The sequence below is a fragment of the Parambassis ranga genome, chromosome 7, assembly GCF_900634625.1.
Source record: "Parambassis ranga chromosome 7, fParRan2.1, whole genome shotgun sequence".
Classification (NCBI taxonomy): domain Eukaryota; kingdom Metazoa; phylum Chordata; class Actinopteri; family Ambassidae; genus Parambassis; species Parambassis ranga.
In genome coordinates, this window is record NC_041028.1 from 4,582,389 (window position 1) to 4,604,526 (window position 22,138).

The 22,138-nt window shown below is 40.6% G+C and overlaps 5 protein-coding genes and 1 non-coding gene across 10 annotated transcripts; 3 read left to right on the forward strand and 3 right to left on the reverse strand.

The window, feature by feature from the left end:
• Positions 1–432: 432 nt before the first annotated feature.
• Positions 433–6,118, reverse strand: LOC114438585 (solute carrier family 17 member 9-like). Its single transcript, XM_028410055.1, has 13 exons — positions 5,966–6,118; positions 5,281–5,478; positions 5,035–5,174; positions 3,644–3,743; positions 3,431–3,555; positions 3,219–3,315; positions 3,024–3,120; positions 2,805–2,892; positions 2,697–2,731; positions 2,163–2,278; positions 1,745–1,800; positions 1,627–1,656; positions 433–1,547 (listed from the first exon to the last, which is right to left on the reverse strand). Exons 1-13 carry the CDS (start codon positions 6,085–6,087, stop codon positions 1,378–1,380), a joined length of 1,374 nt encoding a protein of 457 aa, XP_028265856.1. The 5' UTR covers positions 6,088–6,118; the 3' UTR covers positions 433–1,377.
• Positions 6,119–6,834: 716 nt separating this feature from the next.
• LOC114438510 (glucose-induced degradation protein 8-B homolog) lies at positions 6,835–10,025 on the reverse strand. The gene is made up of 5 exons (XM_028409927.1): positions 9,839–10,025; positions 9,393–9,520; positions 9,094–9,290; positions 8,796–8,993; positions 6,835–8,627 (listed from the first exon to the last, which is right to left on the reverse strand). Exons 2-5 carry the CDS (start codon positions 9,511–9,513, stop codon positions 8,454–8,456), a joined length of 690 nt encoding a protein of 229 aa, XP_028265728.1. The 5' UTR covers positions 9,514–9,520; positions 9,839–10,025; the 3' UTR covers positions 6,835–8,453.
• A 983-nt stretch (positions 10,026–11,008) lies between these two features.
• Positions 11,009–14,959, forward strand: dnajc5aa (DnaJ (Hsp40) homolog, subfamily C, member 5aa). 2 transcript variants are annotated; one of them, XM_028409897.1, is made up of 5 exons: positions 11,009–11,169; positions 11,911–12,039; positions 12,126–12,339; positions 12,425–12,611; positions 12,694–14,959. In XM_028409897.1, coding segments are annotated over exons 2-5 (513 nt in total). In that variant the 5' UTR covers positions 11,009–11,169; positions 11,911–11,929; the 3' UTR covers positions 12,696–14,959. The 2 variants fall into 2 exon arrangements, with proteins under 2 accessions (XP_028265698.1, XP_028265697.1); XM_028409896.1 differs by having other exon boundaries at positions 12,425–12,596.
• Positions 14,960–15,459: 500 nt separating this feature from the next.
• LOC114438581 (tumor protein D54-like) lies at positions 15,460–18,682 on the forward strand. 4 transcript variants are annotated; one of them, XM_028410046.1, is made up of 9 exons: positions 15,460–15,617; positions 16,186–16,301; positions 16,386–16,534; positions 16,709–16,756; positions 17,145–17,246; positions 17,841–17,867; positions 18,153–18,179; positions 18,260–18,308; positions 18,389–18,682. In XM_028410046.1, exons 1-9 carry the CDS (start codon positions 15,605–15,607, stop codon positions 18,464–18,466), a joined length of 609 nt encoding a protein of 202 aa, XP_028265847.1. In that variant the 5' UTR covers positions 15,460–15,604; the 3' UTR covers positions 18,467–18,682. The 4 variants fall into 4 exon arrangements, with proteins under 4 accessions (XP_028265847.1, XP_028265848.1, XP_028265850.1 ...); XM_028410047.1 differs by lacking the exon at positions 17,841–17,867; XM_028410049.1 differs by lacking the exon at positions 16,709–16,756.
• A 374-nt stretch (positions 18,683–19,056) lies between these two features.
• Positions 19,057–19,128, reverse strand: trnae-cuc (transfer RNA glutamic acid (anticodon CUC)). Its single transcript has one exon. It is a non-coding gene; the product is annotated as a tRNA-Glu (tRNA).
• A 434-nt stretch (positions 19,129–19,562) lies between these two features.
• Positions 19,563–21,309, forward strand: ppdpfa (pancreatic progenitor cell differentiation and proliferation factor a). The gene is made up of 5 exons (XM_028410043.1): positions 19,563–19,728; positions 20,378–20,480; positions 20,571–20,648; positions 20,735–20,828; positions 20,924–21,309. Exons 2-5 carry the CDS (start codon positions 20,426–20,428, stop codon positions 21,048–21,050), a joined length of 354 nt encoding a protein of 117 aa, XP_028265844.1. The 5' UTR covers positions 19,563–19,728; positions 20,378–20,425; the 3' UTR covers positions 21,051–21,309.
• Positions 21,310–22,138: the final 829 nt, after the last annotated feature.

Here is a 22,138-nt window from a genome sequence, read left to right on the forward strand (position 1 = left end):
ATCAATATGACAACTTTGGCCATTTGCTCTTGTGATGGTTGGATCTTCAAGCACATAAATGATTTTGATTTGCAATTGAATCTATGAATTATTCTGGAGAAAAAAGTGGCAGCCCTATGCCAACAGGCACAAGTGGCAGAGCATGTCACAAGATGGCGCTTTTAGGCCAATGGTGAAGCATCCTTACATGTCTTTAGTCTTGGGATTTGTCTCAAAGGTGAATAATTATTTTCTGTTATATGATTAGAACATTTATTTTTTTAAATAAGATTCAATAATTTGTATTGTATGTAATTGTCTAAAAAGGTAACACCATACTATAAGTTCTTACACATACAAAACACACATTGTTTCTGTCAAAAAAAAATTATTTTCTTTTTGGATATCAAACAATTTGATGTGTAAAGCTATACATGTACAAAAGATGCAGCATTTAAAAAATACAACTAGTACAGTATCACATATGTTTATCAGATATTTCATCATAAATACATAGAGCAGCAGTTCAAGAGCAGTCTAAAGTCTCGAGTGAAAAACTGCATGTCTTTGTGATTACATTAGTGCTTTTTAACAACACTGCACTCATTCGGATGGATGTAAACATTTTGAATAAAACACAGGGTGAACAGATGTAATAAATTTTCAGCCAACTTTCCCATAATAAAGGGCAACATGAACAATGAACAAAGTTGTATGTATTAAAAATCTGTTTCTTAATATCAACATGAATGAAAAAACGAAAAAAAAAAACGAAAAACAAAAATCCCATTATAATAAACATGACGTGTATCTTTAGATCTACTAATTACTCATCCACAACCGCTCTCTGATCGCTCTCTGATCGCTCTCTGACCATATTAACAAATCGATAATGATGTCTCTATTCACTGAAAGGACTTTAAAGGTCCTGAGGTACCTTTATTGGATTATCCTTTTAGCATAGTATAGCCTACCTGTATGTTCGGATTTTGTTGCTTTTTACAGTCTTGGTACGCGCCTGTACCTGTCTGCTCTGATTTGGGAAGTTGGCTTTGATTCACCTGTTAACATGTGCCAGCAGCAAGCAGCTTGCATTAAGTAGTAATTATTGTAAACATTTCTTGTGGTAATTCATTACATTAAATAGACTTTTTGTACAATGATATTTAACAGATAGCTGAACACTTAGTAAAACTATTGAGTGTTGAAGTTCCTTCATTTCAACAGCATTTCCACGTATTGTATGGTCCACAATATTATAATTCTCTTGTCAAAATAAAAACAGATCAGTCACAATACTGCAGTGTTCCCTGATGATGTAAATGTTGTCTGATTCACTGCCTGTTTCAGCAAAGGAATAAAGTAAACATTGCAAGTTTATGACCTACTGTAACATCCTCAAACCACAATAACCTGACTGTAATCCTTTAGGTCAACACGACGGCCATCTCCGAAGACAATGAAGATCCCAAGACCTGTGGTGTTCACCAAAATGATGAGGGAAAATACTGAGGCCCACGACAGTGTGACCTCAATCAGGTAGCCTGACACTGAGACCATCACCAGTCCTGTGACAACAACAACAACAATCTAGGATCAGTGGCTTTTAACAGTTTACTGATTCAAATTTAGATATTGGCAACATACCCATAAAAGCACTCAACATATTCATAAAACCTGTTAAAAACAGAAAGCATATCAACAATAAGATAATAACTTTGAATAATCTGCATATATTTACGTATATGTACTGCTAGAGACTCACCATAGAGGGCACCAGCACATGATGGGGTGAGATCCTGTACATTCACAGATGCACCGCTGACGGCATAAACAAGAAACAACATGATTCAACACTGAGTCAAGATTGATCATCATTTATCACAATATTTTGCTTGTCTCAAAAAATCTGGATCTTAATAGACCATTTACAGTAAGTAGACCATTTACAGTAACTCTAATATAAATACTATTTTCCTCAGTACAACTTTAACATTGGGAATGGCCCTTTTCCCAAGGTAAAACCTGGGGAGCCCATGGAGATTTTAATGTTGGAATATTCATTAGAAATAATAGTTTGTTGTGTGTTTATTTTGTGTTTCTATAAACCATGAGATTTTATATACCATAATAGTTCGTTGTAGCAGTTTAATAAACAAAGTGAAAGAATCTGTTTAACATACCCGCTGGTAAAAGTGGAGAGACCCACAGCGGCAGAGACACAGATCACAGCAGAGGGAAATGTGACAGAACCAGATAGAGGCACAATAAACACGCTTGAAACACCCATGGCAATAAACTGTTAGGGGAGAGAGATACGGGCGAGATTATTTAAAGACACACACTGAAAAGTAACAAAACAGCACAACTCAACTTAAAATCAATAAAAACACACTGAGCACTTCCTATTGCTGAAAATTCAGATGAAAACAACCTTATCCTGGTTTGTTTACATCAGTATTCAGCTCCACACTCTGTACTTCAGCTCAGCAGGACAATTACCAGTTATTGCATATAGAGAGATTTTTTAATAAGTTGTGTTTTGTAGATTCCACAAAGGCTTACAAAAGCCCATCATGTGTTCAGAATTCTTGCACATTTTCCCTGCTGGGAAACCTGAAAGGCCTGTAATTACATGTCGTAAACAGACAGCAAAATTCCAACAAGAAAAAAAAACTGTCAGGTAAAACAGCTACACTGAGTAAAATCAGTCTTACCTGCATTATCTTCCTCACAAATGAAGCACCATATCCTTTAAAAAAAAAAAATAATAATTTAAATTTATAAAACAGTTGAGTAAAAGAATAATGACGTTCCTTTCATACCTTGTTTGATGAGGAAATCTGAAACAAATCCCCCGCAAAGTGCCAACAAAATTGCTGTTAGCCAGGGAACTACATTATAAACCAATCCCTGCAGAGGACAGAGAAGTTCAGGCACAAACATATGAAACAATGAGCATACATGAGGCTATTTTAAGAGAGTATCTTGAGTCTACGTCACAGTGCCTCATATTTATAGTTTAAACAGAAGTTGGTAAGTACCGTGGAACGAGGAAATGTTTCTTTGAAGTATGTTGGCAGCCATGAAAGTAGAATGTAGGAAGTGCTGCCTGCACACATGTGTGCGGTCACCATGGCCCTTAGAGATAAGATGACAGACAGAGGAAAATATGTCATCCATCTGTTGTCAACATGCAGCGTTCAATGATGAAGGATTAAAGAATTTATAGGCTGTACCAGACAGGTGGCTTCTTAAAGAGACTGAGCCAGTTTGTCCTTGACAAACGCCTGTTGGAGCTCTTATTGGTGTCCACATGCTTGGGGATAACTTCACCTAAACCACACATTAAATGCATTATATTGAGTTAGTATGGCACTAGTAACTTCACAACAGCAAAATGACCATTTGTGCTAAATACTATTTAGAGATTTACAACTGACCACTGTACCTTTTATAAACCAAAGCCAAAGTACAACTGCCCAAAGTCCAGACAGGAACCCGGCACCGTAGAACATGCTCTCCCAGCCATAGTGGTCGAGCAGAAGGTATCCCATGCCACCTGCTAACAACGTTCTGAGTGCATAAAAAGTGATGTCAGAGATAAATGTGTTTTATCTCAGTATTGGCGTGTGTGTGTCTGTGTGTGTGTAGAACAACATACCCAAGATTGGTACCACTGTTCATGGTGCTCATCAAAAAACCTCTCTCTCCCTCCTCTACACGCTGTGAGCACAGGCTAGCCAAGGACGGATAAAAGACACCTACAAGAAAATGAACAAATCCAGACTCGGTAAAAGACCAGTACCAGTACACAGTATTCTTTGATTTATGTGAATGTTTTGGCCTTTACAATCATGTTTGGACCATGTCATTTATGTAGAGAAGATTGAAGCAAGGTGTCTGGACTTTTTCTGGAGTTTTCTTGAAGACGTTTCGCTGCTCATCCAAGCAGCTTCATCAGTTCTAACTGTTTTGTGGGGAAACATGGTTTATATGTGGTTACAGACCTCTGTGGGTGGGTCTGGGTAAAACTTAAAAAACAATAGCACTAAATGTTTCCATACTTACCTGTGAGGATCTGGCTGACTGGGCCAGGTGTGTCTAACGACTGGCTAACGACTATGAAACTGCCAGAGGGGGACTGGTTGACAGTATGTGCAAACTTTCTGGGAATTGATGGAATCACTGCATTGTATGTGGTAGAAAGATGATGTCTGATGAAGCTGATGAAGCTGCTTGGATGAGCATCAAAACGTCTTCAAGAAAACTCTACAAGTCCAGACGCCTTGCTTCAATCTTCTCTACGTATGATGACCTGGATGACTGAGAATCTTCATCAACATCACGTCATTTAGTTACAGTTACTTAGAATGTTTATTAAGATTTTAAATTTTATTCAGTGATTACTTCAGTTCTGCTGTGCAAGCTCTCCGTTGGACTTGCAAGAGGTCAGGAGCCTTGAATAAAAAAGAACTACTTCCGCCACAGTAGTATGGAATGCTGGTTGGGTTTGCCTACCAGCTACTCTGGTATGGAACAATCACTTCCTGTCTCTCTTCTGGTTGCTTAGCAACTGCTCCCAGTCAGGATAATTAAAAAAAAAACAGAACAATACAACTTCCCATTTTTAACTCTTTGGCTAATAATGTGGCTACATCTGCATAGATCTTTAGTCACCTAGGTCATGATAGCCCTCAAACACTTGAACAGAAGGCAGCTGAAGGTGTGAGAGCCTGAGGTTGCCTATTTTTCTGAAAGCTCACATCACAGCTTGTTTATGACTCCAAGCTAACATAAACATGTGAATTGTAGTGAAACCTGAGGAGTCCATTCTTCTGGCTGATGTTTGGAATGTGTACATTGTTGTCACCAGCTAAGATTTCTTTGCCGATCCGTCCTGACCTGAGAAACAGGCTTTACAGTGTTGTGCCATGTGTTTATGCAGTGTGTAAGGGTCTACACAGTCTACACATGTTGACGCTGCCCTCCTCACTACACTCAACGCAGTCTAGACAGATCTCCAAATATTAATCTTGCATATTTCAGACTCACCTTGCAATAGTCCCATAAGAAATCTGGCTATTGTCATGACAGCGATGGTGTGAGAGCTGAAATGGGCCAGAAGTGGGGTAATGGCTGTGATCACAGACCACGATGCTGCAGAGAGGAAGAGGACACGCTCTCCTCCCATCCTAACAAACCACAAACAATTATCAGGTGATCTTTTTAACAACACACAGGCCATGCAGGTTCTGAGCTCCTCCAGTATAGTGATGCTTTACCGGACCGATGTCTTACTTGTCACTGGCATGTCCTCCTAGGATCTGTGTTAGACAGTATCCCCAGAAGAATCCACCCAGAACCAGCCCAGAGTTGATCTTGCTCCAGTGAAAGGTGGCAGCCATTGAGACTGCACAGATTGGCATAGCCATCCTGGCACTGTACAGCAGGCAGGTGCCCATGAACAGCATCAGGATCCACTTCTGAGCCAGAGGTCTGTAAACAGAGTCTGCTTAATGACATGCATCAGAAAGTTCCACTGAAGGGATAGAGTCAGTGTGGAGTGAATACAAAGCCTGAAATGTAAACAGTATTCAGCCAAAGGAGTTTATAACCATGCTTGCACTTCTATGGACCTGTGCCTATGTAAATATTAAAGATTAAGCTGAAAGTTAATATGTCATCATCTAAGGTGACATACAGGCACTTTGGCCTTATGAATGTCTGAATTTAACACAGATGTTAAGCTGTTTTACTGATTGTTAGGAATAAAAAGCTTGTCTGGTGATACCGGCAAAATAGATGTCTGGGAATCGGGGAATATGGTTTACATTTTTGTAAAGTATTTTGGCCTGCGGCAACATGAAGACAAGTTGTTACACATTCTTAAAACTAAAACCCAGACAAGCACACAATGAAAGAACCCTTTAAGTGATAGTAGCAAGACCGCAAACTGTCTAGCCCTCGTGTAATGCTGCCTTACCTCGGCCACAGGTTTTGGTCCTCTGACTCTTTTGTAGATTCTTCATGTCTGTAAATCCTATGATCCAGCAGAGAACCATTGGAGTCCCTCGTGTCATCTTCTGATGTGTGGTTGTCTGCCATTCAGAGGACACCGACGCTGCTGTGTTATCTGTGCAACTCTTCTGCACAGAAAGGCGTTCAGCAGCTCAACCTCATATCCTGAGGCAGACTAGCTGAACAGGTCAAACCTGTTGGAAGGGATCACCTGGTTGTGATTTTCACTTCCCACAGTAGAGGTCTTCAGTGGTTTTACTGGATTGAAGTTTTGCATAGTGGCCTTACAGAAGCCAGGAGTGTGTTTGAACTTTCACTTTTAAACCAGGAATACTTGACTTGTTTTATGTGGTCCACTTTTGAAAGATGACAGGAAATCAACCATCAGCTAGGAAACAAGAAAACGTATATAATAAATAAAAATACATTTATAATACAAACTATTAACTAAGTTCAATAACTGCAAAAACTGCAGCCTTTATGTCATATATGACCTGAAAAATGCAAATTATTTTTTTCCTTTTAAATTGCCATTTCAATTGTCAACTATATCACCTTGTACAAGTCTGTTGTGTGATTTATTCAGTTGATATGCACTGTTCGAATAATCACCTTAAACGAATGGCTTCAAACATACACATACACATTTCATAAACATGAAATATAGCTTTTACCTGAGTAACTATATTTAGACCTTCCCTTTGCATATATCCCTATATGTTTGCATATATGCACACTTACAGCTCAAAAAATGGAAAGCAGCTCCTTTTATGGTTCACAAAAGTTTTGTTTATTTCAATAAATGCAAATCTGATCTTATAAATGTGAAATACTAAAAGGGATGTGAGCTGTCTGGGTCTCAGTATTTGTCAAAGCCACTATCTATTAAGACAATACAACCTTGAACAGAAATTAAGGATGGACAACTAGCAGCAAGTTTGACTTTTTTTTATATATAAAAGTAAACAAACCAAAAAATAAACAAACACAAGTGCCTTTCCCCATTGACAAAAAAAGTACATTTACATGCAGGTAAAGTGAAAATACTAACAGCTTTAAAAAGTGGGAAAATGACAAAATACCTGTTCAGATTCAAAATGTACATGCTTTGGATTAGCTACCAAAACAAAGCCAATGGACAAAAGATTGTTCTGCTGAGAGTTGGAACTGCAGAGGAGCTACGACATTAAGATTTGTTAAAGCAGCCTTCTCACACGTATCGTTTAAACCTGGCATCCATCAGCAGAACTCAACCACGACCCCCTGTGATGTAATGGAATCGTGCTGGAGGCAGTGCAGACTGTAGACCTCGGTGAAGGCCTAAGAGGCTTGACTCGGTAAAAAAAAGCCATCTACCATTTCAATAGCCTTCTAATGTTAAACAGTGAATTTACAAAGCAGTCCATCTCGTAAGACGTATGTGTAGGTATGATCAATTTTCCAGATGTAAAAAGCATGTGTTTGATTTTGATAGCAAATTACCAGATATCATAGTAAATAAAGTCATAAAATATTATAATTAAAATTATACTACATTAATAAAGTGTAGCTCTCCATTTATTTGAAAAATAGTGACATTTTGCTATGAAATTTAGATTTTAAACTTATTTCTAATTTGAAACGATCTACGTACATTCCTGCAGTGTGCAATCTCAATCTAAACATAGCTTTAGTAATATTTTGGCCCCACACACACACACACAGTATTAACATGAGCCATGTTTCCACAGCAGGAACTCCACAAAGTGGCACCTTAAAAGTAATAAATCAAAATAATTCTGAACTCCATAATAAGCCAACAAAGCCTGCAACTCCTTGCTCATCCGTTTTCAATAATCTTCCATCTACTCGTCCTTTATTGCACCGTTTGTCATCTGCTAGGTCTTTGTTTTTTTTGTTCAACTAGAAAGGAACCAACATCTGAATTTAACAGATAAATTCTTAGTCCTACACGACCTAGAGGGCCTTACACTGTTGCAGTTGGTTCTTTATTTCCAGTTGTTTGTTGGTAGTCCTTTAGGGACAGAGTTACAGTTACAAAAGTGCAAAAATCCCACCCTAAAACAGCCCAGGAGTTCCTGCAGTGTAAAGAACACCTTTTGTTGATCATTTATACCATCAACTATCTTTCAGGTCCTGGTGGGGAAAATGTTCATGATATATAACACTACCAGCTTATGCTTTAAAAAGACAAAATATAAAACAGCGGTTTGAATTATGTTGTCTCCAAGATCTATCTAAAAATCAAGGATCAATATTTGAGCTAAACGATTTCAGTCACTTTGCAATTTGAGCAATTTATAGTATGCACGATGAGTTAAGTCTTATCTCTCATGAATGAAAGGTGAACAAAAAAAACAACATAGCATTTGTTTATACATATATGTTACCTGGTTGTCACACAGTCACTGACTGATCATAAATTAAGGGGATGTGGAAGGTGGTTGTCATGTTCACTTGGGGTCCTCGATGGTACCTGTGCTAAGGTCAGTCATTTTGGGATATTTCACCTTCTTCTGGTCCAGCTCATTTTGAGCCCACAGCAGTAACTTCAGGAGTTTAGCCAGTTTGGGCGTCGACTCCCTGTTTTCATAGTCCAGCACAGCTTGGTTCACCTCACTCCACACCTGTGTGTTAAGATGTGCAAATGTTGATGTTTAAAATGATGACATTTAGCCTCTCACACTTCATAAACAATAGGAGCATCCTTAAAATTGCAGTCCATGCCTCATATTTTTCACAATCATGACATAAACACAGTTACAACTGGGTACTACGCCCGCTCTGGAACTGACCTTTTGCCGCTGCATCATGTTAAGGAGGTCTCCAAAGGGTGACTCCTCTGGGTTGTCAAAGGCCAGGAGGGCAAGTGTTCGCTCCATCTCTGTCAGACACTCTCGGCTCTCCTCCCCCTGCTCTGCCAGTTGTGTCTGAGCAAACTCCAGTGCTGACTCAGTCTCTCTTAGCCTGATTAACTCAATCAAATGTTGCTGCTGCAAGAGGGGAGGAAACAATTGCTGACATTTAAACTTTGATCTAATAACACAATAAACATCATCTCATCATGGACAAAGGCAGTCTGGTTGTACATACCTGCAGGTGAAAATACAAGTATCGGTTGGTGTCGAGCAGCTCCGGGTGTAGGCTGTTGATGAGTGCAATAGCTTCCTGTATCTGTCCCTTCAGGATCATCTCTCTGATCTTTATCCTTTCATCCAAAGAGTCCAGGTCCACACTGGGCTCGATACCAGACTCCATACGGAATTTCTCTGCTGCCTCTTTGAAACCCTCTTTAAACATGTAACGGACATGGACACAAACAAATACAGAACAGTTCACTCTTACGAATGTAAATTTACTTTACAGCTACTGCCTTAAGCTGGGGGCCTCACCTGTAACCAGGTAATTCATGATGAGCCGATTCATGTCCGCCCTCTGTATATGCACATTGTTTAATTTTTCCATCCACTCTTCTTTTGTGATGTCTTCTGGCTTTTCAGCATAACTCATCATTGGGATCCTGAAAAAAAAAGTGATAGAAATACATTGGAAACACGGCGAAACGTGAGCAAGGCTGACACAGCTCGGTCACACGCTGCACCTACATGAGCAGCAACGTTATAACTAAGCACGTTCAGACATTAAGAATTGAACGCAAGTAGCATATCATTGTTGCAGACAAACATGATACATGCATATTTCTACAACTTAAATAACGTTTAAACGCTTCGAAATGCCACTAAAGAATAATGAGATGATAGTCCGAAGCTTCCAAAACAAACCCATTTCCTCCTGAGGAGCAGCCCTGGCTAGCTAGCAGAGCGTTTACACAACTTACCGTGCAAACACCTGGTCCGGCGATTATCTTCTCCTGCAGGCGTGACAAGTCAGTGATAAATCAGCAGTACGAAGTCCTCTCTGTGCTTTAAGATGAATAAAAATAAATTGTATACTGCGGACACACGATCCAGCTTTTGCGGCTAGCTAACTAACCAAGCTAATGTGATAACCTCGCGATAGGAACATCAGTCCTGCGCGCTCAGTGATTGGCGAGAGCGGTGACGTCACGGTTGCCGAGGAACAGTTACGGTTAGTGCAGCGAGGGAACCAACCGGAAACAGCGGGGTTCGAAGTTAGTATGAAGTTAAACCTAAACATTAGTTAAGGTTCAATTTTAAATGTATAACCTTGTTTAATACAGAATGAAAAGTAAAATATAACTCTGTACACATAAGGTCTTTGCATAGCCTACTTGTTTGTTTTTGTTTGTTTTTGTTTTGTTTTAAATCGCCTAATTAGAAAATAAACAGAGACATTTGTAAATTTCCCTTTTCCCAAATATTTTATTTAAAAAATAGCAGAGAACACTCTGATTGTGTTTTGGCTGCTTGTGTGAATACTGTTTGATTTTCTAAAACATTTTTCACATCATAATAATAATAATAATAGACTGATTTTGAAAGTTGCTACTTGCTACAGACTTAGAGATGTAATTATGACATTTTAGCTTCCTTGTGTTTCCCACAAAATAGTTCAAAACAAAATAAAGAATCCCTGATTTTTATTATTGCAATAAAAACGAATTAAAAAAAAAATCAGTCTAGCAATAAAATTATTGGATGTATGAAACTAATAAACTTTTTGAATAATTTAAAATCTTGTTTTATTTGTTTATTTATTTTAAGAAAGTAAAGGAGTAGTATGGTTAGCTTTAAACATGGCGCTAGCCCTTTCAGCTGTTTTTATGCTAAGCTAAGCTAACTGTTAATGGCCAGACAAATGCGAACATGGTGGCATAATGTCTGTCTGCTGATTTATCCAGTCATCACTGAATAATAATAATAATAATAATAATAATAATAATAATAAAAATAATGCCACAGTTTCTATGGTTTCAGTGATCAATGATCAATGATGAAGTCACAGTCATCTTTCCTCCAGCATCCTCCCAGTCATCACTCCACCGGTGCACGCGCACGTCGGGTCGCGACGGGGTGTCGGTGTCGGTGGGCGGAGCCGGCGTACTGCTGCAGCTGTCCATGGTTGTGTAGTAGGAGCCAGAGAGGGTCCGGGTACGTGCGAGATGCGGCCATAGTCACGCTACACTGTTTAAAAATCATAAACCTGCTGGGATCGCCCGTTTCGCAGCGCATCAGAGCCGACTGGAAGGTGAGCCGTCCCCTGCATGTCCATCCATGTCTTTTCTGTCTCGAGACGCTGCCCCCTGCCCTTGAAAATTACTGCTGACGATCCATCTCCGTCTTGCATCTAGAACAGGCCAGGAAGCAAACCAACATGGATGCTGTGCGCTACAGCAGTGCAGCTGATGATGCTTGCTCAGAGATTATGATCCTAGCATCGTATTTACAGCGTCTAATCCTTCCTATAGACGGCACTCACACCAGGATGCGACTCGTACGGAAGAGGAATTTAACAGAATGCTGGTTTTTAGCCAGAACGCTGACATTAGGGCTTCAAGCCTATTCATTTGTGTCGAGATGACACCCATTTGGGAGCAGCTACAGTCTTAAGAATGGCTTTATCTTGTTTGACTTGCAGCATCATTTTGATAAATCCTGCTCTGTTGCAGCATGTCTGTCCGTGTGGATGCCATCTACTAATTTACTTAAAGCTGCATCACTGGTCTTGCTGCCAAGATGTCATAGATTCACTGTAATCAATCAGGAAAATTTAGATCACTGACTGAGGAAATCTTTAAAAAAATTAGACCTGAGCAGGATTACATCCAGCCCTCCTTTTCCTGTATGTCACACAGAGCACAGTTTAATGAGCACAGCACCGGGCCAGCTGTTGCTGCAGTCTGGAGCAGTCAGTCAGTCAGGCCTCACTCTGGCCTGATGTTGTTTTAACATGTGCACGGTGCATTTAGTGTCCTGTTTCTGTGTCCAGCTTGTGGACGTGAGGCATCATGGCTGAGCAGCAGAGGCAGCGCTCCCTGTCCACCGCCGGTGAGTCTCTCTACCACGTGTTGGGAGTGGAGAAGGTGGCCACACCGGACGATATAAAGCGATCTTACAGGTGAGGCATCTCCCTGTGCTACCTGACACGATGGTTTTTATCACCCATACTGTGACAGTAACCCTTTCTGCGTCCCCGCTCCGCAGGAAACTGGCGTTAAAGTTCCACCCTGACAAGAACCCTGACAACCCAGAGGCAGCGGATAAGTTCAAGGAGATAAACAACGCCCATGCAATTCTGAACGACCCCACCAAGCGTAATATTTACGATAAATATGGCTCTCTGGGACTTTATGTGGCGGAGCAGTTTGGAGAGGAGAATGTTAACACTTACTTTGTCCTTTCAAGCTGGTGGGCGAAGGTAAGGCAGGATCAGCTTCTGTTTACTCAGTAGTAGAAAGTTATGGCTCTCGCCTCATAAATCTGTCCTCCTCCCCCCCCTGCAGGCTCTGTTTGTATTATGCGGCCTGGCTACCGGCTGTTACTTCTGTTGCTGCCTGTGTTGCTGCTGTAACTGCTGCTGCGGGAGATGTAAACCACGGCCTAGGGACGGCCAGGAACAGGACTTCTACGTGTCCCCCGAGGACCTGGAGGCGCAGCTGCAATCTGATGAGAGAGGTGAGGACGAAGAATGTATGTCACACACTTTCTTTAATGTTATGGTGCAGGGCTTGACAGGACAGACACTCAAAATGTCTTATTTGCCACACCACAGAGGCTGGTGGTGACCCTATAGTGCTGCAACCATCAGCAACAGAGACAACCCAGTTAACATCGGACGGGCACTACTCCTACAACACTGACTTCAACTAATCCTCTTCTCCCTGTCACTCCTGGCCTGCGGTCCTGCCTGCTTCCCTGCTCCACCTCAGTGAGATAAACGAAAAAGGGGCGAACCATCTTTCCACCAGAGAGCCATGCGTAGTAGGAGAGGGACTAGGAAACATGGCCTAAGAAAGGAACTAATCAAGTCACATCCCTTAAACCCCTCCCTGATTGGCCTGCTGTCCCTCAAACCCCAGTATGAGAAGAAACAACTAAACCGTTTCTCTGATTTTTTTTTTTTGTATTTCTTAGCCTTCTACCACACAGGTCGCCTACCCTCCGTCACCTTTGTAGCATGCACTGTTTAGAAACACAGCTCCCTCCCCACCCCCCTAGATTTTCTTTAATCCTTTGCAGCATTTTTACTTTGCAGGACTCATATATTGTATGTGCAGCGATGAGCTCAACAGGAAGAGGGGAGGTGAGGTTTTTGCGATGATGTGTGTTTTATGCTGAAGTGAGTTGGAGAGAGACGTGGCTTAGGGGGCGGTGCTGGGTGGAGACGTGTTTGTTGGCTTAGGCATTCAGTGCTTTAGTTCAATGTTTAGTTGGAAACGCCACCTGCTGTCGTCAGACCTGCAGCACAGTACGTCTTCGGCGCTGTATTCGTCTTCAGTGTGCTTCCCTTTGTGTTTTTAATGTGAGTTGTTAAGGCACAGAGCTTTATTTGCAGTTTTAAATAAATTAAAGCTTTAGCTGTTTTTCCTCCAAGAAAAGCTGCCGTTGCAGGATAGAACCCCCCCCTCCTCCTTCCTCTTTTTGTCCTGCAGTACTGAACAGATTGCTCTAATAGACTCGATTGGTGATTGATAATTTTTCAGAAGGAGGCGAGTTGGGCAGCTCCTGATGCATGCAGGTGCAGTTCATCTCTTTTTGTGATTATGCAGAAATTTAGGATTATTATAATATTAAGTGAATATGAATTCAGTTCAGAGTCTTTCTGCATGTCGTTGGGCAATGAGTCCCTCGGAATGAGGTGACGTATGGTTGCATCAACAGTGTGTGTAGTCACTGAAAGAGTTGAACTACACATGCATGTAATGACACGTGGATCACTCCACATCTAACACTGTATGTTCCAACCCCCAGTAGATTAAGTACACTTGTTTCTTTTCTTCTATCAGCAGCTGAAAATGAACCATGGATGCATACATTTAGAAAAAAACAAATATATTGTTGCTGTCTTTGTTTGTTGTGCTACATGAAGCCAAGGAGCTCCAGCAAAACTGATCAGATGTAACTCTCTAATCAGGCCTGGTTCAAAAGGGTGACATGTTTTAAACCTGTGAATATATTAAGAAGTTTATGTGATATGTGCAAAAAAGAAACGTTACACTCTCCAGTTGCTGATTGCAGATTATTATCCACATTCCTGTGTTTTCAAACGGATGTCCTCTGACATGTTTGACCAGCGCGGATCGTTTCTTTGAATCCATGTAGAGGCATATCATCATCATCTGTGAGCCAGTGCTACAGGCAGCTCTGAGTAAAAAAAAAAGAGATTTTTTCATATGATTGAATTTGCAGATATTGCCACATATTTTTGCCATAAATTGCCATGAACATATTTGCCACTATGTCAGTTTCATAACTGCTAATAATGTGTTTCAATGGTTTACAATAGGTGAGCTCCTGTCGGCCACCCTCTGCTCTTAACGGTATGGATGTTGACCTCTGTGGCCCTTGTACGATGTTTCCTGTAACCCTCGATGAAACATAGATGTTCCCGTCATGGCTTTTTCATTGAGATACTGAAAAATGCTACTGTAAATGTTCTAAGTTGAATGCACTGTGTGTTTAAAAAACCTATAATGGATCAATGATCAGGAAATGACTCCATAAAAAGACTACATAGTATATAGTGTAACTATAGTGAAATGGTTCTATGATGCATTTTTGGAGTTTTATTTATTTCATACATTGTCATGTTTCAGATGATGATTGACTATAATTTTAACTGGTATGGTGTTGTAATGTAGCCATTAATTTATTTTTTTGCAAGGAATGGTTTAATGGTTTAAGGTCGCTTGTACATACACTTGGCCCCATATAAAGTATAAACCTTTATGTTGTAGCATGGTAATTGTGTGTCTGGAAGAAAACAAGTGGATCATTGATCTGATTTGCTGTTGTTGAATAAATGTTCCTCAACATTTTGACTCGTGTCCTTATCAAACTTAGTGAAAAATATTTGTCATCTTTACATAAAAATAATCCTAATCTTAATCTTAAAATATAACTATCAATGGAGCTGAACATAATTTTTTGTGTTTTTTAGCAAATTATTTAAAAAAATACAAATAATAAATAATATATATAAAAATATTATATGTACATATGTTATGTACATATAATTTAATTGTCAGTAAAAATAATTTTAAAAAATGTAAAATGCTGGTATCTCCGGCAGGTGGAGACAAAGTATTCATTTTACCAATTTAACGGGATGTTCACAGTTAATGGGGTTTTAACATTTCAATCATTTAAATAATAAATCAACTTTTGTCTTCTTGTCTGTCTATTTGTTTTTAAATAATTTTAACCAACATAGGATCTCATATCTAATATGTCATAAATATATATATATGTTTGTGTGTATTTTGCAGGAGTTGTGAGGCAAGTGTGATCATGTTTTTTTTCCATGTTGTTCTGTGTCGTGTGTGTGTGTGTGTGGGTGAGTGTGTAAACCCGATAATAGCCTCATTGATCCTGCCTGCCTGCTTCTCGTTTCTGAGCTTACTGGATGGAGACAGTTGGCAGCAAGTAGGTTGTCAAAACACTCCGCGGTGAAAGTGACAGCAATGAGCCGACAAGGTAAGACCACGTCCGACGTGTGTACGACACAGTGTGGACAGCTTGTGCCGGCATATGCTGATTTTTAAGTCATTTTATGGTGATTTTTTTACGCGTTAGCATCGTGAGCAACAGGTAGCGTTAGCTGTTAGCCGGCTAGCTAGCTAGCTAGCCGGTGGTAGTAAAGTTCAGGACTCAGGACAGCTCCGTGTGTGTCTGTTTATTCTCTTAAAAATCACAACAATAACATCTGTTGTTAGTTTAAATACACGAGTGTTAAATTATTCAACTTGTTAGCAAAATATTCTGCAACAGTGGTTGTTTACACTCCTATCAATAGGATAGTGTTGGTGGGACTCTAATAAATCTCCTCTATAAATATCTTATATTTGTTCACATTATATACAATTGATCTGTTTTAATGCATGCATTATGTTTTCTATTCATGGATTATTAAACTATTCAGGCCTTTCCATCGATTTAACATTGACACTATCAGAAACATTTCAGTGTAATCTAATGTAATCTTATTTATCTTATCAGAGATAGTTACTTGTCTCTATTTTCTGTCCCCATGCTTCCCCCTCAGGTTATAGTGGGGTTTCTTCATCTGTGTATTACTCTACAAGACTAACAGGGAACGGATGTTCACCTGCAGAGCTGACAGACGTGGACATAGACAATCTACGCTTCGAACTTGCAAAGGTAATGCAGCTCTTAGAGACATTAGTTAGTCATTGTTTTCTCTACTACTTCTAACTCATGTTTTTTGTTTGTTTGTTTACGTAGGTCGAGGATGAAATTCAGACCTTGAGGCAGGCGCTTTTGGCCAGAGAAACATATGCAGCAGACATCAGGAGGCAGCTGGGAATGGGTCCTCTCAGTAACATCAAACAGAACCTGTCTAAAGGCTGGCAAGAAGTGCAGACCTCAACACCGTAAGACCCCTCATGAACACAGAGTACACATGTTTGCTGAATGCTTAAAAACTGGCCAAACATTTCCCATGCATTGTCTTAGTGTGACGGGGTTACATAACCACAGTAGTGTAGCGGTTGCCCTCTTAAGTCAGCGTAATAATCTGTCAACCTGCGCATGTTCTGTCCTTTCAGATATCTCACAGCCTCCGCCACTCTGGGTGACATCAGCCACTCCAGTGTGTGAGTGTTGCTCTTAATGTTTCAGTCATATCCTTTAAAAAAAAAAAGCGCAGGGGGGGTTCCAACGTTCCGTCTTGTATGCACATGTTAAATTAGGATCTCCTCTAAGGAACAAGTGATGGGATTTTCCCGGTCAAATAGGCTCGGTGCCCCGCTAATCGTCTTACAGCCTGACTTAGCACAGAAAGCAGCAGTATTAAGGGGCAGCTCTGTTGTTTGAAACAGAGGGATCTTCAGCCAGGTGGATTGAAGCCACTGACGCATGTGTGCACGTTGTTAAAGACATCTGGATCATACCGCTGTCCACTCACCTGTTATGTAACATACAGCAGCATTATGACTGCTCTTCATTCATATCCTGATTTCTACGTCTTGTTTCTTCCTGTAGATATGTGAGGACACGGGAGGGTCTGTCTCACGCAGGTCACGTGACATCTGCTGCGCTGTCCAACGTGGGCGTGGCCATCACCAGGAGGCTGGGAGAGATGAGGTACACCCACGGCAAGCTGTGCGCTCACTGAAAACGGCGATGACATTTGACTCGTTAATCTTATGCTGCTCATATGTAGCAAGATGTTTGCTTTTGCTGAACATTTTGATGTCACTTATTTCTATTGATATTTAATTTCAAAGCTAATATTAACCAATGCCAATGTCTTGCCAGTGTTGTTGGGCAGCCATATTTCCTGAAATACCTCACGAACAGGACAGACAGCCTGAAGAATATAGCTCTGGCTGCAGCTGTAAACATCAGGGGTCACTTTCATTGTAAAACTTCATTGCAGGACAGCAGTTCTAAAAAGGTCTGTTGACCTGCAGATTTGTGATTGTGCAGTTTGTAACAACGTCATCACAGCGAGTCTCCACAAACACAGGCTGGCTATAGCTTCATCTCACCTGAGAAATCCTCTGCACTTGTGGTTTTGTTCAGCCTGTAAACAAGCATAATCCAATCACACCGGTGCATCTGGACACCACCAGCAGTATAGCTGATAAGTCCGTTGTTATCATCTGTGTGGAAATAGCAGCTGGTGTGACGTTATCTTCTTGTTTTGTCTTTATCTTCATGCTGCAAACTCCACAGAGCTCTGCCTCTTCCAAGTCCACCTCGGTAAGATCTGAGTGATAAGACAAATAAACTCATCTCCATGAGCAGATAATAAACATCCACCATTTTGCGGTGCTGTTTGCTGCAGTTTCCTGATTTTATATCCTTTTAAATTGCATATTTTTGGTCATAAATTTGTTTTGAAATTGTAACAAATACAAAATAACAAATATATTCATTACTCATTCAGACAACTGCGGCTCTCAACAAGATACACAGTTCTGAGATGAATATCATTTGTTTTTTTTTGTGTATGCATGTCTGATTTAATGCTTTTCTCTCTTTAAGCCACACCATACCTGTGCCGTCTATGAGGTAAAACATTATTCCTCTTTTTAATGACCGTGTTTTCAGCTGTATTTGTGTTTTAATCAGCTTTTTTTATCTCTCCCTAGACATTCAAACACCTTTAAGTCTTTAGAGGAGATGGTTGGCAATGTGAAGGTGAGTTTATTAAGACAGCAGGCACGCAGTCTGCTTACTGCCCGTGTGCTGATCACCTGTTTACTGTCTGAACCACACAGGATAAGGTGACTGGCAGCCTGTCAAATAACGAGGACGTTTCTGGGTTTGATAGAAGGACCTCACGCCACAGCACATGAGCTGGACCTGGTGAATGTTAACACAACTGTTTTCATACTTTGTAAAATTGTCTGTCTGTTATAATGATAATAAATAGAGTGTATTATATTTGTAAGTAAGTTGTAAGAATGTTATGTTTGTTTCACAAACATAATGTATTTTCCCATGAACACAGTAAATCAGCTGTATTTTTGTAATTTGTGATTTTTCAATTAAACTCAATAGAATGGTGTGAAGGCTTCTGTCATTCCTTGCTGTCTTTAATAGAGATAAAGAGAAAAGACATGTTTTTAGTAGTCTAGAGGTGGCGCCAGAGGCCTCACGTTTAGTTGTTCTACTATAGTACTTAATGTACTTTATCTTTTTTTAATGCTGAGGAAAATGTTCTATGAAGTTCGTGTTTGAATTCATCTCAGTATATAGCAGATATCTAAATTATATCTGTGAAACTTATGTTAAAATTGTTGTGGATTGTCAACAAAATTGTCAAATTGTATACAGCGACGGCTACAATAAAATCCGTAATAAAAAAGGCATTCACGGCAGAAATCTGACCTACAAAAATAAAGATTAAACAAATTAAAAATATATAAAAATAAAAAAAAATTCATTCCCTGACCGGGAATCGAACCCGGGCCGCGGCGGTGAGAGCGCCGAATCCTAACCACTAGACCACCAGGGAAGGTGTCAAGTTGGGTGTTCCCATTGTTTTTTAAAGTCCATAAACATGGGTGGGAATTTGTATTGTGACACGACTTCGAATCACACCCAACTTCGAATTACACCCACGACTTGTATTGTGACACGACTTCGAAATACACCCAAAGAAACGTGATAAAGCCCGCTGTCTGACTCGATTTTTTTGTTAACTTAAAGAGCCAGTTCGCTGCTTGCTTGCTTGCTTGCGTCCATTTCACCCCTAAAACTAGCCAGCTGAGATGGAGTGTGATTATCCCAGCCCCCATCAGCGGGTTAAACTAAAGCCGCTCCGAGCCTCCTCTTGTCTTCTGTCACCCTGCAGGACATGCGCACGTTCCCCGGGGTCTCAGCTGTCACAGTCCCCGCCCCGTGCCACCGCAGCACGCGCTGAGGCCAGCTCCTATAAAAGCCGGTGGGTGGTGCAGCGAGAGTCAGAGACAGCAGCGGAGCAGTGACCGAGGGCGGTCAACGCAGAGAGTTCATCCACAAATGGGCCATTGTAACAACTAGCACCTCTTCTACTTTCAGCCATCCGCACCTTACAACCGTATCCGGTGCCAACAACGTCATCCTGCTTTTGAAGGTAGGTCTGAATTATCACAAAAGGTGTTTTTAACACTACAGGCTTCTATTCAGCTTGTCCAGGAGTTTAAATTCTATTCAAGCTTGATGTAAACATTAAAACTATTGATTCTTTTCGAACGCCTTAATGTGACTTTTTGGAAAAACAAACCCACATTTATCAGCACAACAAATATTAAAACTGCCTTCACACTGGCCTCTGTGTGAGTGCGTCAGTTGTTTATCTGGGATACAGAGTGCAGAAATCCCCAAAGCCATCTGCTGCTGGTGCTAAGCTCTACAGCCTCCAACTGGTTCTGTGCAGACTCTCTGATCTAATGCTCATTTTTATTTGTGAAGTATAAAGAAGTACTTTTTAAACACACTGTGCTGCAGAGATCCTCCATGTCCTCTATGACTTCTACAGTCACATAAGCAGCTCGTGCATATAACACTATCTGGCTTCAGCTGGACATGCTTTTACACATACTGCTTGAGTCACTGGAAACCAGACTCTCAGCAGCAGCTGCCTTCTTGCTCGGTGAAGGGAAATGTATGAATGAATGCTGGACGGGCTTCCCTGAAATGGCTCCTGTTATTCTGTGAATGCTGTCAGAGCAGATGTCTTTGAACATGCAGTAAGCCTAACCACAGCTGTGCTCTTTCTTTAGGTCACCGTTTTCCATCTTTGAGCGGTTTTCCACCTAAGGTCGGAGAAAATGGCAGCAATTCCATCAAGTGGCTCCCTTATCGCCACCCATGATTACTACAGAAGTGAGTCAGACCTGACCTGTATGCATTCATATTGTGGGGAGAAAATGGCCGCTAACAGCCTGTTGTTTCTCTCAAATGTCTGTCCTCCAGGGCGCATTGGGTCTACCTCCAGTAACAGCTCTTGTGGTAGTGCCGAGTACACAGGAGAGGTCATTCCACACCATCCAGGTATCAAACAAGGACCTGGTGTTATGTAATAAATCAGCATCCCTGCAACAAAACAAGAGAAGTTATATTTTGTTCCTTCTGTGTAGGACTTCCCAGACAGGACTCTGGCCACTGGTGGACTTCATTTTTCTTCGGGAAACAGAACCAGCCCGGCATGCAGAATGGATCTGAAAACCAAAGGTAAAAGTAACAACAGTTAATCAGAAGTTTTTATTTTTATCTCGTTGTGTGTTTCTATGAGTGCAAGGGGTTAAACTGTGACCTCTGTGCTGCAGGAATGGAACCTACACAGTGGCTAATGGTCAGGTGACCTGCATCGCCAGGGAAATGGTTCTGAACAGACAACTCAGCGAAACCAGTGAAAAGTCTGAACCCACATCCCGTCCACCGGCCTCCGCCTAGCCCCCGTTCCCTCCCCTCCCTTTGCAACTCCCTCACCCTCAGCTTGCCGTCCAGTGGAGACGGAGATGATGGCGGTGATGCGGACGCCGTGTTTTTGTTGTTTTTTTTCACTTCTAGCCGTGTAGTTTGGTTTCTGCTTGTGTATATTATCTTTTTATTATGACCAAAAGTTTAAAAAAAACTCAAGTATGTAAAAAGTTTTTCATGTATTTCTTCTCACGACACTGTTAATAAATAAAACAATAAAATGCTTGCATTACATTTTGTCACTGTGAGTCAGAGTTTTTAATCCGCACAGCAGAGCAGCTGTTTTATAACACTTGCAGCCTACTTACCTAAGCTGTTTAGCTTTGATATGATTAGAAACGATTATTTCAGACATGAACACAGCTTACATAATGACTCACCTTGACGAGTGTAATGTGGGTCACCAGCTTCTGGAAGACACCCTGTCACAGAGAGTAAAGGTGAAAGCTGCTGTTTCTCATGTTTGCTGTTCAATCTACAAGATTCACCTCATTGCTGCTCTTATTTTTTCATTTTTGCAAAAACAAGGCTTCATGTCAGGACATGATATTCATATATTTTTGTATATAATTAAATTAAATACAGCTTTTTAAAAACAAATTTAAAAAAGACCCATCATGCCACCATGATGGGTCATAAAAACAGTCAAAACGTCTAAACTAAATGCATGCGAAGTTGAGATTTAATTAGATTTTCTCTGCAATACAAAGATAAATCTAAAAAAGAATGAACTATAATGATTTTTATTTGCTAAATTCAAGCAGCAGGTCTCTTGAAAAAGCTTCACAAGCCTAAAAATATTCAGATAACTCATCGTGCGTTCCTGGTAACTATCAAAAGGATCGATACTTTTCTCTGAATTGATTTTTCCGTGAAATATAATGCAGAGAACAGTTTGCAATTTGCACAGGCTACTAAGAATAGACATGAACAAAGTCTGGTTACAGTGCTGACCTGCTGGAAGATTATCTTTATGTTTAAACAGGAAAGTTAAACAGTATGTCCCGGTGAGCACTGGCAGACTCATACTGGGACAAACCCAGGGGGCGGGGGGGGGGGGG